At 37.3% G+C, this 13,115-nt stretch overlaps 1 protein-coding gene across 1 annotated transcript; it reads right to left on the minus strand.

The window, feature by feature from the left end:
* Positions 1-3,751: 3,751 nt before the first annotated feature.
* On the minus strand, positions 3,752-6,068 carry Smp_211210 (uncharacterized protein; the record flags this gene model as incomplete). The annotated part of the gene is made up of 3 exons (XM_018798408.1): positions 3,752-4,087; positions 5,506-5,929; positions 6,013-6,068. 3 exons carry the CDS (start codon positions 6,066-6,068, stop codon positions 3,752-3,754), a joined length of 816 nt encoding a protein of 271 aa, XP_018653353.1.
* Positions 6,069-13,115: the final 7,047 nt, after the last annotated feature.

Genomic DNA, 13,115 nt, shown 5'->3' on the forward strand with positions numbered 1-13,115 from the left:
GTAGGACTTCCCTGGCAGAGGCCATATACGCGTGGTCATGTGAGAGCATTTGGAGAGGGAGAGCGGACTCTCCCCGCTCTCGGCCGTACCAGGGCATTTTATGTCTAAACTACTGAGACTAAACGTTACTTTAAGAAAATGCATATAAACCACAGACTGTGAAGACATAGGTGGTAAGTTTTGAAGGTCAATCACCAAAAGTAAAAAAACTTAGAACCCAATTTTTACACGTTCTTGAATTATCTTGTTCATTCTACATGACCTATATGTAAACAAAATTTTTTATGAATATTAGCTAAATACAAATGCAACTACATTGAATGTAGTGATTTTTTTCTATTCGAAGCACTTTATCCAAATAATACAGATTTTGCACTTGTTCAAAAAAAAGAAGATAGCTTTAAGATGATGTGACCTTGTCAAACATTAGTATAATAATAATAATAATAATAATAATACACTTAAGAGTGATTGGTCAATAAATCACGTGACTAGATTTTTTTACAAACTTAAAATACAATTTCAATCTTTATAAATCTTAAGGTTGTTTGTATAGATAGAAACAATTAATAATTGATCTACAACATATATATTTAAAAAAAAGAAGTGGAATTCGCTTACCAGTATTGATGAAGACATCGGGACGGAGGAATATACGACCAGACGGTTCACGAACAACACTGTACCAAAACTTTCATTAAAAAAAAGAAATCAAAATATCAAGTTATTTTATCAATAAAAAAAAAGAAATTAGAAGAGGTTTTGTGGAGATTTCAGCATTTTCATAGTTGAAATCATGAGTCAATTAATTCGAATCTCGCGAGTGCGGGATCGTGGATGCGGACTGCTGAGGAGTCTCACGACAGGACGAAACGGCCATCCAGTGCTTCCAGGTTTTTCATGGTGGTCTAGCTTCAATGGACTCATGATTTCAACTATGAAAATAATGTTTCATTTTTGATTTTAATTCTATTGCTGTCAATGTAATCAACTCATGTTAAAAATTTTTTCCTGATTACAATGCAGAATTGAGTCTTAAATCACTTACTGAACAAAAAACATTAGTAACTAACCAAACAAACATTAGAAATCACGCATAACAATGAAAAGGGAAACATTCCAGTAAATTCTTGCGAATGTTCTCCATTATCCTGAATAATATGTAATAAATAATACCCCATGGATGCATTCATTTTTATCTCCCCTCTCGACCTTGAATTCCAGTATCCCATCATATATGTCTTTTCAATTATATAACCAAGGTTCAGGCGTTCTTTTCGTCAGTACTACTATGTTATTCAAGTTTATTATTATTCACTTTGTTATTTCCAGCTCATTCAGCCAATATGTTATGGTAACTTGGGAAAACACACGTGTCCCAGGTTCTATATTGATGATATCAGTTTAACATCATTTATCAAACAATATCAATGCAGCAAAAATCTTGCATTTAGTCCAAATACCTTAGTACAGGAAAATAATTGCTCTACCGAAGGAATTACACTTTTACGAAGATAGCAGATAAAGTCTTGCGGGAGAATGATCACATGCAAAATGGTCTAAAATATTCAACACTTCTCATATTAGCTGTGTTAGTTTTGGGACTTTATTAGTTTACGACGAATTAACATAACTCAGTAACTTAATGAGAATATGAGATTTTATATTCTATCCCGGGCAGCAACTTCCTTATGCTTCCCTCTACCATTTAAGTCGAAATAGATAAAACCAACTAGTCATGAAAAACGTAGAGTTGATTGATACTACTTCACTTTGAGTGATTAGGGAATTAAGCCTAACCATCAGCCGTCCAGGGTATAGTACATGGTTTTATAACCGGTTGTTGGGTAATATTACTAGTATTAAGGTTAACGAGTCAACTGTATGCTTTATAAAGCAGACATGAGCTTAATATCCTTGACAGTATAAGCACTAATCAAAGGAGGTTTATACTAAAAAAAAGCAGATATGGTTCCAGCCCAAATACAAAAATCAAGACTTGAAACAATTTATACAAACGTGACAGAGTAAGCACAACCAGATGTAGACACAATCTTGTGGGCCATGAGTATCACGAGAGCGATAACGATTGAATCTCGGTACGGAAAGTGAGTACTGTCAAGAGATCTCACAGTATTTGTATAACAGCTTAGTTACAGGAGGATGGCAATATTTTTTCTTATTTTATTCCAGAACAGTTTTACATGTACGAGGTATATCACGCTTTCAACATTTCCAATGTACCAAGCACTGGTATAATGCACCTTTTTTCACTTTCCCGTTTCGAACGAAACCATTATTTGAAAAACTGGCCGTTAAATGAAGATTATTTGGTTCGTTTCAAGAACACCCACCCAGATTGTTACCATTATATATTATACAATAGATACGAATGTAAATAATCACTTATGATTACCGACTTTTAGACTTCCAAGTCACGGGTTTTAACCCTGGTCCGTCCACTTCGATTTGAATAGCCAGGTAGTATCAATAACCTTTATAACTAGTGTGTAGCGTGGAATCAAATATATGGTTCCGTAACTGGTGAGTTGATAAGAAAATGTATTATACGTTAAGGAAAATACAGCACAGACAAATAGTCGCTAAAATTTGCTAGCGAGAATCAATAAAACATACTTTGAGAAAATTGAGTTGATTCTGACGCCCCCAAGTTTCATCACAGGAGATATAGGATCCAAAATCTAGAATGAAATTTTGTTAATGCATTTAGTATAGCATTAAATTAATAATATCCAAACTAAATAACACTTGACAATAAAAATTATACATGCTAAAACAAAAATGAAAATTAATTAGAGGTTTTCTAAGAATCTCAGTGAGTCAGTAGTCAAAAGCGACGAAGAACCTGACACAAATGGGAATCGGCTTGAGTGACTACATATCAGCAAGGTGAGATGAAATCACGAAGATGAATACTATAGTAGTAGTAGTAGTAGAAGCATCATTAATAATAAAAAAAACATTGGGCATAGAAAATATTATTTGACAGGAAAGAACGAACTGATAGAATGGAAAGTATAGAATGATTTTCAAACTAAGGATTTAACAAAAAGCAATGACTGAATAGATCGGCGCAGCTTTGAACGATTTCAACATATGTCAGTCGACGTCTCTAACGATTGAAGATAGTCACGCGAGCCTCAACCAGTCTGCACCAACCAACATGGAGTTAGATGAAGAAAGCACCCAAGTCTGAAAATAAACTTTCAGAGTCTGCTGTAGACAAACTCCAGATAGATCATAGATGACTAATGAGGTTAATATTTTAGATCCTATATTAGTAGAACAGATGTCTTTGTGGCAATCAAAATAGGATTTCCGTTCTTTCTTATATACTGGGAAAATCAATGACCGAAAGCAGTCAGGTGAGATGAGACGTTTTTTGCAACTACCAATTTAGCAGAAGTCACAGACTCACTCGCTTTCTCAACCTTTCGTTTAACTCATCAATAGAATGCCATCGCTGTTTTTTTCAGCTAGTTTGGTATCATGCTAAACCACGTCATTGTAAGCATAAATTTTATGATCTACTTTAGTTTTTCTTAAAGCATACTTGTAATATTTCCTTCTGAGATTAACTTTAAGGGTGTAGCCATATACATATATGTATTTACAGACACGCTTGAAAATAAGATTACATGCAACTCAGTTAAAGTTCCTATTTCACTGACATGACAACCGACAAAATATTACTAGTTATACCTAATATTATACAATTTCTTTGAGACTGTTAATACACTTCCGTAAAAATGTAGAGAACAATGAATGATTCTCGCTTACCTTCTCCATATATTCCAACAGATGCTACGAGAAGAGAAAGCAAGTTTGTACAATGAGCAAGCCTAACACTAGTTGATGAACCAGATGATGGAGTTATAGATAAAACAAGAAGGGAGTTTAAAGCAACTTCTATTTCATTTGGTAGACCTGAACACAATGCTGATTCCACTAAACGCAGTTGTGAGGGCTCAAATACATCAGGAAATTCGTCTGCATTAGAATTGGCGTCAAATATATCATTATCTTGGCCGGTTCTGGGAATTTCTTTATTACTATAACTATAATCCTGTAAACAAATGAGAAAGTCACTTATCAATTTGAAGTGTAAACAGGAAAACTGTTTAGGAACATACAGGAATTCCACTCATTAGTTAAGCTATTGAGCAATTGCTTTAAAATATGTTTACTACAACAGACAGTGAATGCATGTAGCGAAGGTTAAGAAAGGTACTTTGCATATCTATTTTTACTGACATGAGGGGAAACCATATAAATCAGCCTGTTGTTATCACACATCTGGTGACAGTGAAACCTATGTAGTATTATGTAACTGTCCAACTTTATACTTATGCTTTTTCAGAGCAAAAAAGGCTTGCTTACTGAGCAATGATCCGCTCTGTTATTTTATGGTTGTGAAAAGTGGTCTTTGGAAGCAGAAAACACTTAAGGGCTGCAAGTTTTTGACCCTAGTTACATATGAAACGCTGCTCGTGTTTCGTGGAACTGAGTGATTGATGCTAGGGATAGGGTGATAGGCAAAAGTGGAAAGTCGGCTGATGAGATTATGAATTGAGGTAGTTAGGCCGAATGTCTACTGGCATAATAGTAGGTTGGAAGCTAGAAGCGACGAGGCCAACACGGTGTCAGTTTATAAAGTCACTGACTAGTGGTTTAAGTAATGGTAGTTGGGGTCCGCGAGGAAATAGCGATTAGTGGCTGGAGAACTTGGTTTAGAATCGTTTATAGGGTGACCAAGGAGTATAAATGACCAGACAACTTGACATTATTCTAGGGATCATATCAAGAATCATTATATAAACCAACTAGCAAGTATTTTTAAAATGTCCAACTGTTAAGAAAGTTGTCAATGTTTCTGTTGGCAAGATAATTCCCTTAACATAGAAACTTTACTGATTTGAACTATTTAGTACTAACCAATATAATAGATTCAAGACCCTTTCAAGGAAGTTGTACAATACAAACATTCTTTCTGAAATGTGTTCTGGCACACATACATATATATAGAAAGTTGCTATTGATTTTGATACAAATCGTTATTTGCTAAACCAATTAAAACTCCAGAAAATGCACTTAGTTGATGAGATCTACTAACCCCATGTAACTAATTAAATTATAAACTAGAAGCATTCATTAGTTCACTTTTAAAACCCAAACGTGGTCGGGCTGCCACAACCAACGGGTGTAGAATCTTACACACTTATTACATAAGGGTGATGGAATGACGATAATGTCAGCATTTTAAATGCATATAATAGTCTTAAAATATAATTACATTTATTTGAACGTAAAAACACTAGCACAAGGGGGCATCAAATACATATGTACCACACAATAAGTGGGGCCAGTAGTAGTCATCACTGATTTGAGGGCTGTGATACTACCCGGGCGCCCAAACCGAAGCAGGTAAGGTGTAATAGATTAACAGTTAGAACCGAATGTTGAAAACTGACATATTAAACTTGCCTGATATAAAGGGAAAAAACGAAACCGATGGGACTGATCAAAAAGATCGACCGCTGACTGAACGGAAGTAATATGAGCACGATTACACGATGTTCCAATCCCAAGATTCCGCTCTACGGAAGAAAGCGGTAAAGTGACGTCTTCAGGGATGATATCTGGTTCGACAAGTGTTTGCACCAGAAACTGTTCAGAGAGAGAAGGGTATTCTTTGAATTCAAAATGACTTAAGAATTGGTAATAGATTCTTCGCAGTCCAACACTTGCATTGGCACACTCACTAGGTAGCTTTAATTCCCGAGCTACTTCTAACCACCATCTACGATCGCACACTCTTTTATAGCCCCCGCGAGATACTACAGCCACAAACAAATCGCTGAGCTTGATTGGCTTTCCTAAAAGTCGTGGTAACCGACGATGGTAATGCCTAGCAATAAAACTATGGTAAGGATTTACCTTTGGATTCGTTTAAGCAGACGCTTATTATTTGAAACTTCCCGTCTAAGCGTCCTGTTGGTTTGTGGAATCAAGGTTGGACAACTGGAGGAACGTCTATTTTTATTCATATTATTCGTATTAAAGAAGCAAAGTGAGTCTTGTAAACACCGTGGAATGACGGAATGACAGATCTGGAGATGCGTCCCAAAACCATTGAACCTAAGTTCTGAGGCATCATGAATCCTTACAAATTAACTAAACAATTAGACTTACACAAAAAACCAAATTTCAGTTCATGACCGGTTAAGGAAAAACCCGGGTCAAATAATCGACTTGATTAGCACATTCATGCATTAAAACAAGAATATCATACAAGCGGATTTCGAAAACGTTCACCTTTTCTTGAAGTGTTTACTTGTCATCTGTTTTTGAAAAGGTAAATATTCTTGAACAATACTTCAAAGTACAGTAAACCAGCAAAATAACTACGAACCCATGCTTACTGCTATATCAGAGACCATGAAAACGGAGAGTGATAAATCTTTTTAAAACCTAGTTAATTACTAATAACTGACTGTAGAATTGCAGCTGCTATATATTTTTGCGTTCTTTCTGCCACCACACCTGCTATCACAACAAAGAGTTTGGCTATGTGAAGGACTATTTGTCTCATATCATATGTAACCTCCAATTAACATGCCATATGTTGTCACTGAGTTCCCCTCCGGTTCGCTCTGTGAACCGTCAAAAACGGCGTCCGATATACACTTAAAAACCAGTTCAGATAGAATTTGTTTATCATGTCTCTTACATCGATGACATTGCCTATAGAAACGAGTGAGAAGGGTAGTAGCCTGACAATAAATTTCATTTCCTCGATATGAGCTCTCCTTTGGAATCCGAAATAAGTAATATGCCACTCCATATAGAAAAAGTACCTTAACATGCTAGACAAATATACCAATAAACCGTCTGCTAGCTTCAATGTCCAACATACCTGTGACAAACTTCTGCCAATATACTGATTTCTTTGCAGCCACTTTTTGATAATCTGGAACGGTTCAAGCACATCAGCTATGTTCAAAAGTCAGCAATCTGGCCACCCAACCAAACTAGTTCAAATCAACCTAGTAGTTATTTGCGGGGTTGTGTATCTTGTGGTGTAAATCAATTTATCTCATGGCAGTAGGGTTTCCGGACACTGCATTCACCACATTTCAAGACAGGAGCTTGGTTGACTGTAGTGTTAAAAAAACAATACGGGGGAAATTCGAACTATAAGGGACGATTGTTTCAAGAAGGAATCCTCTCCAGTTCATTCCATTTTTTACTCATCCTTTTCGCATCTGCTTCTATTTCCCGGCGTAGTGTGTTCTTTGGCCTTCCTCTTTTCCGCTTCCCTTCAGGATTCCAAGTTAGGGATTGAGTCGTGATGCACATTGGTGATTTCCTTAATGTATGTCCGATCCACTTCCAACGTCTTTTCCTAATTTCATCTTCAGCTGGAAGCTAGTTTGTCCTCTCCCACAAAACGCTGTTGCTGATAGTATCCGGCCAATGGATGTTGAGTATTTTGCGTAGACAACAGTATATAAATACTTGTACCTTCCTGATGATGGTCGTAGTAGTTCTCCACGTTTCAGCTCCATACAGTAGGACTGACTGTCTTGACGTTCGTATTGAAGATTCTCACTTTGAAGTTAGTTGACAGTTGTTTTGATTTCCATACGTTCAGCAATTGTAGAAAATGTTGCCTTGGTTTTCCGATCCTTGCTTTTACAACTGCATCAGATCCTCCTTGTTTATCAATGATGCTTCCCAGGTACGTGAATGTTTGCACATCTTCTAGAGTTTAGCCATCTAATGCGATTGTGTTGGTGTTCTCCGTGTTGTATTTGAGAATCTTGCTTTTTTCCTTTTTGTATGTTGAGGCCTACTTATGCAAAGGCTACTGATACAATAGTTGTCTTCATCTGTATTTGTTCGTGTGCATGGGATAGAAGAGCCAGGTCATCTGCGAAGTCCAAATCGTCTAACTGATTCTGAGATGTCCATTGTATCCCGTGCTTTCCCTCAGATGTTGAGGTCTTCATAATCCAGTCGGCCACCAAGAGAAAGAGACTCCGGTCCCTACTGGAAATGCATCTGTCAGCTGTCCTCCACCCACCACTTTGCAATGCAGTCAATCGTATGAGTTCCGGATAATGTTGACAATCTTCTCAGGAACTCCATAGTGTCGAAGGAGTGCCCATAATGTTCTCCGGTCCACACTGTCAAACGCCTTCTCATAGTCAATGAAGTTGATGTATACTAACGAATTCCACTCAAATGAATGTTCAACGATGACCCGTAGTATCGCAATTCGGTCTGTGCACGACCAATCATTACGGAATCCAGCCTGTTGATCTCGAAGTCGGGAATCTACTGAGTCTTTCATCTGGTTCAGCAACACTCCGTTTAAAACTTTTCCTGGTACTGACAACTAACTGAAGACTCTGTAATTCCCACATTTGCTCAGATCTTTCTTTGGTATCTTGATGAGGTAACCTTTTTTCCAGTCCGTTGGCACTTGTTGCTCTTCTCAAATCTTCTTGAATGGAACGTGGGGCATGTTTGCAGTTACTTTTATGCCTGAATTTAGTGCTCCAGCTGGTATATTGTCAGATGCTGCTGTCTCCACATTCTTGATTTATCCGATAGCCATCCTGATTTCTTCCGTCGTTGGTGGAATGACATCTATAGGAAGGTCAGTGTGTGCTGCTTCGATGTCCGGTGGATTCAATAGAGCTGGCCTATTCAGCAGTTCCTCGAAGTATTCTGCCCATCTTTTTTTGTCCTTTAATGTTAGTGATTGTCTTGCCTTCTTTGTCCTTGAACGGTCTCTCTGGTTTACTTTATTTCCCTGCCAGTTTCTTCGTTGTGTCATATAGTTGTTTTATATTTTCTTCTCCTGAAACTTTTCTCGCTGTCGTTGGCAGTTCGCCTATGTATTCCTGCTTGTTGGCTTTAATGCTTTTTTTCACTTTCTTGTTTGCTTCCGCGTAGTCTGCTTTTGTCTTGACTTTCTCTGCTCGTATTCGACTGTTGTTAATTGCTAGTTTCTTGTTCTTCCTTTCTTGAATCTTTTCCAGGGTTGCCATAGAGATCCATTCCTTATGATTATGCTTCTTAGGACCAAGAACCTCCTGACACGTTGAAGTTAGTGCTTCTTTTATCTCTTTCCAGTTGTCCTCCAAGGTAGTTTCTTGTTCTTTCAGTAGATCCTGTAGAGCTTGGAACTCGTTGTTCAAAGTCATCTTGAATTGGTTGAGCTTGTCAGTATCTCGAAGGAAGGCTGTATTGAACCAATGTAATGCTGTTTCTCCAGTTGTCCAGTGTTTCTTTAGCTTCAGTCTCATCTTGGCCACAACCAGGTGGTGATCTGAAGCTATGTCAGCTCCTCTCCTTGTTCTCACATCTTCCATTGTCCTTCGGAATTTTTTGTTGATACAAATATGATCTATCTGGTTCTCTGTGGTTTGGTCCGGTCAGATCCATGTAGCTTTGTGTATGCGCTTGTGTGGAAATATTGTGCCGCCTATAATCAATTCGTTGAATGCACATAGACTTGCAAATCTCTCCCCATTTTCATTTCTCTCTCCTAGTCCATGTCGTCGAGTTATATCTTCATATCCTGTGTTGTCCACTCCAACTTTAGCATTTAGATCTCCCATTAGGATGGTGAGGTCCTTTCGTGAGCACTTCTCTATAATTGATTGCAGCCTTTCATAGAACTGGTCTTTATCATCGTCGTTGCTATCATTGGTGGGTGCATAACATTGGATAACGTTCATTGCGATCCCTTGCTTCTTTGTTCTGAATGATGCTTTGATTATCCTGGGTCCATGAGATTCCCATCCTACAAGTGCATTTCGTGCTTCTCTGAACAGCGTTGGAGCAACTCCCTGAGTGTATAGAGCATTTTCCCCTCCGTGGCCGAAGCACAACAGCATCTCTTCCGTATCCAGTCTTTGTCTTCCAGCTTGTGTCCGATGGTTTTCGCTCATTACGAGTACTGCCGATTTGTATCTCCTCATTTCCATTGCTATTTGACTGGTCTTCCCGGTCTTCCATATTGTCTGGTTGTCCCATGTACTGTTGTTAATTGTTGCTCTGGTTGTTCGAAGGGGCATCGGCCTCGTGACTTCCGAAAAATCACGACTTTAATCCTGAGGTGTCATAATTCTTCCTTCAACTCCCAGGGCAGAGTTTAAATGGTTTGAATTATTTTTTCTGGTTGGCGTTTTTTAGCGAGTTAGTTTTTCTACAGGATGGGCTCGCTAACGCCATGTCCAACCCTCCTCTTTTAGCAGGGCTTGGAACCAGTGGTAACTCTAGAATAGTTGTTGGTGGAGTGAACTGGGATGATGGCGAGGCTATAATTAATGGATAACGTTTGAGCGCCAGTAAAGTGACCTTAGGAATGTACACTTACTTACTGGGGCTAAATTAGGGTTATAAATCAGTTTAAATAATATGGATTGTGAATTAAAGCTGATGGTTAGAGTTAGGAATTAGATTTGTGGTTTTCATTATGAACTAACATCATCCAAAAGGCCAAAACGCCAAATAGGTGAATGGATTTCGCGCCAAGATCCGAAATCTGTTATCCTAAATCTGATTTGTTCGTCCACAAATTACAGTGTTGTCGAATGCCCTTTAGTTGAGGTTCAGAGAATGGGGGCCTGAAGCTATAAGTTTGGTTTGAATTCATATCAGATGTCGAGTGGTGCTGATAATGTTACGAACTTCACTGTGTCAAAATCGCTCCGTGCTTCCTAATTTTCAGTGGGACTTTAGCAGAGTTTTTTAATGCTAACCTGTATCCTAACATCTTATTAAACTTTAGTAAATAAATTTTGTTTGTCTTGTTATGAAAAAGAGATTTTGTCAGCTTATCTGCTACGATTAAAACATATAAATTCTTAGAAATACTGTTGGAGGTAAGTAAATCTTTCAAAATAAACACCATTGTAGATATTCAATATAATCATAAACCCTCTTAGTTTTGACAGGATCTGTTAGCTGAAGCTGTTTGGATAAGAATCGTGCTTCTACCCTGGTAGGAAAACTCTCAAGATGTTTCTCCTTCCAAAGTCTCATATTCGTCTATCCCTGGCTTCATTTACATATATTGTTCCTCCTTCGATATACTGTCTTCTTAATCACTTGTTTCAGAATAGAATTCTCAAGGTATTTAAATACTTAGTCTGATTCTGTCGTATCAAGAATATTTTCATATTATTGAAAAGTATTGTATATAGGAGCTACTTGATACTTTTTATTACAAAAGTTTTAGCTTACCATTATTTCATAGGTCATGTGGAAATCAACAGTATTTATAAGCATAAGTGTTTAGTGATAGTGTTTCACAGTAAAGCTATTATTTTCTATAAACAACTACTGTGGCGTGTCATGTGCCGACAGATGTAAGTAATATGTATCAACAATTGAAAGTGAAATACCTGCCGGCAGAAGGTTAAGAAGGTCTAAGAGGACGAGAACGAGAATAGAGAGTGATTTACGTGGAAACGAAGGAATAACAAAACTTGAGGAAATTGGTGGGTATTTCGCAAATGAAGAATTTACTGTATGGTTATCAGATTTTACTAAGAAATTCTGTCCTTTTAATGTTCAAATACATTTGGTTATTCCCACTTGTGTTCTCGTTCACTATAATGCTACTACTACTAATACTCATACTACTGTGACTAGTACTACTGCTATTACTGTCTGAGTGTGTTCGGTATCTTGAATTTGTTCAGTTATACTCAGAGAACATTTTAATTTTTCAAAAGTTATACTTATTCTTTTCATTCATGTATGCTTTTTCGAATAAATCTAAATTTTGTACTTTACCGATTTGACTATTAATGAAAATACTTAATTTCTATTACTGATTATATCTTTGTTGAATATATTTGTTGTCCCCGGAAATGAATAGTTTATTTAAGAATTTGATAATTTCCTAATAGTTGAATTAATGAGTCAATTAAAGCTAGACCACCATGAATAACCTGAAAGCACTGGACGGCCGTTTCATCCTATTGTGGGACTCCTCAGCAGTGCGCATCCACGATTCCGCCTCGCGAGATTCGAACCCAGGACCTACCAGTTTTGCTCCAGAGAGCCTAACTAGTGCTTCCAGGTTTTCCATGGTGGTCTAGCTTCGATCGACTCATGATTTCAACTGAGAAATTATTTAAGTAAGAATGAACTATTTCTGTATCCGTATGAAATTCTTAGTTACCATTGAATAACTATCTTGATTTTGAAGTCACTTGATAAGCACTATATTTGAGAGTTATTGCTTAGGATCTTCTAGAGTCACATCCTTAATAATTACTTAATTTAAGATTAGCAAACTGTAACTCAAAAGGAAAAACATTATCGGAGAAATTTATTCATATTAAAAGTGATACAGTCAACATAAACTCCGCACGTAGCTCTTATAGAGTTACTGCCAGTCCCAAGCCCGGGTCGATACAAATATTATTGGATGATAGCTAAGCTGTACTATCAACCAACTAACTAATGACGTTTATATATTAACATGTAAGGTGAGTAATTTTAGTCAGTTTGTGCTATACAATTCAACAGTATATTGAAATATACTGACTCAAAATGTTTATCAAGATTTATTTCTTTTGAAGAAATTGCTCTGTGCGTAAATTATCTTGTTGGAATGCTCAATGTTCACCTATATTTTACACAGTTCACTGACTTTAACAAACACTACATACTTTATTTTTGTATTTGTTCCTTGAATCTTCCCATTGATGTTTAGGAATGCAATTGATCATTCTTTATTTTTATATATGTGCGTTCTGTGAGGATTGTTTTGATATTGCTTTAAGTAATAAGCATTATAAGTAGAGATAGATTGTGGCTAGTAGTGGAATCCAGGATGCGCGTTTCGTCTGATTCGGGTCTGCTCAGCTGGATGTACCTGCATCCCAGAGTTGATGTTCACTCACTGCACAAGCTGGTGGCTATCTGTACTCATTAGCTAAGTGGATAACGCTTTAATGTTTGAAGTCAACGGTAATGGATTCGAGTCTCAGAGTGAGCAGTAATCCCGAGATGCAGTTACATCCAGCTGACTACTACCAGGTAGGACGAAACACGTGTCCTGG

This window comes from Schistosoma mansoni, chromosome 6 (genome assembly GCF_000237925.1).
Source record: "Schistosoma mansoni strain Puerto Rico chromosome 6, complete genome".
In the NCBI taxonomy this organism is placed as follows: Eukaryota; Metazoa; Platyhelminthes; class Trematoda; order Strigeidida; family Schistosomatidae; genus Schistosoma; species Schistosoma mansoni.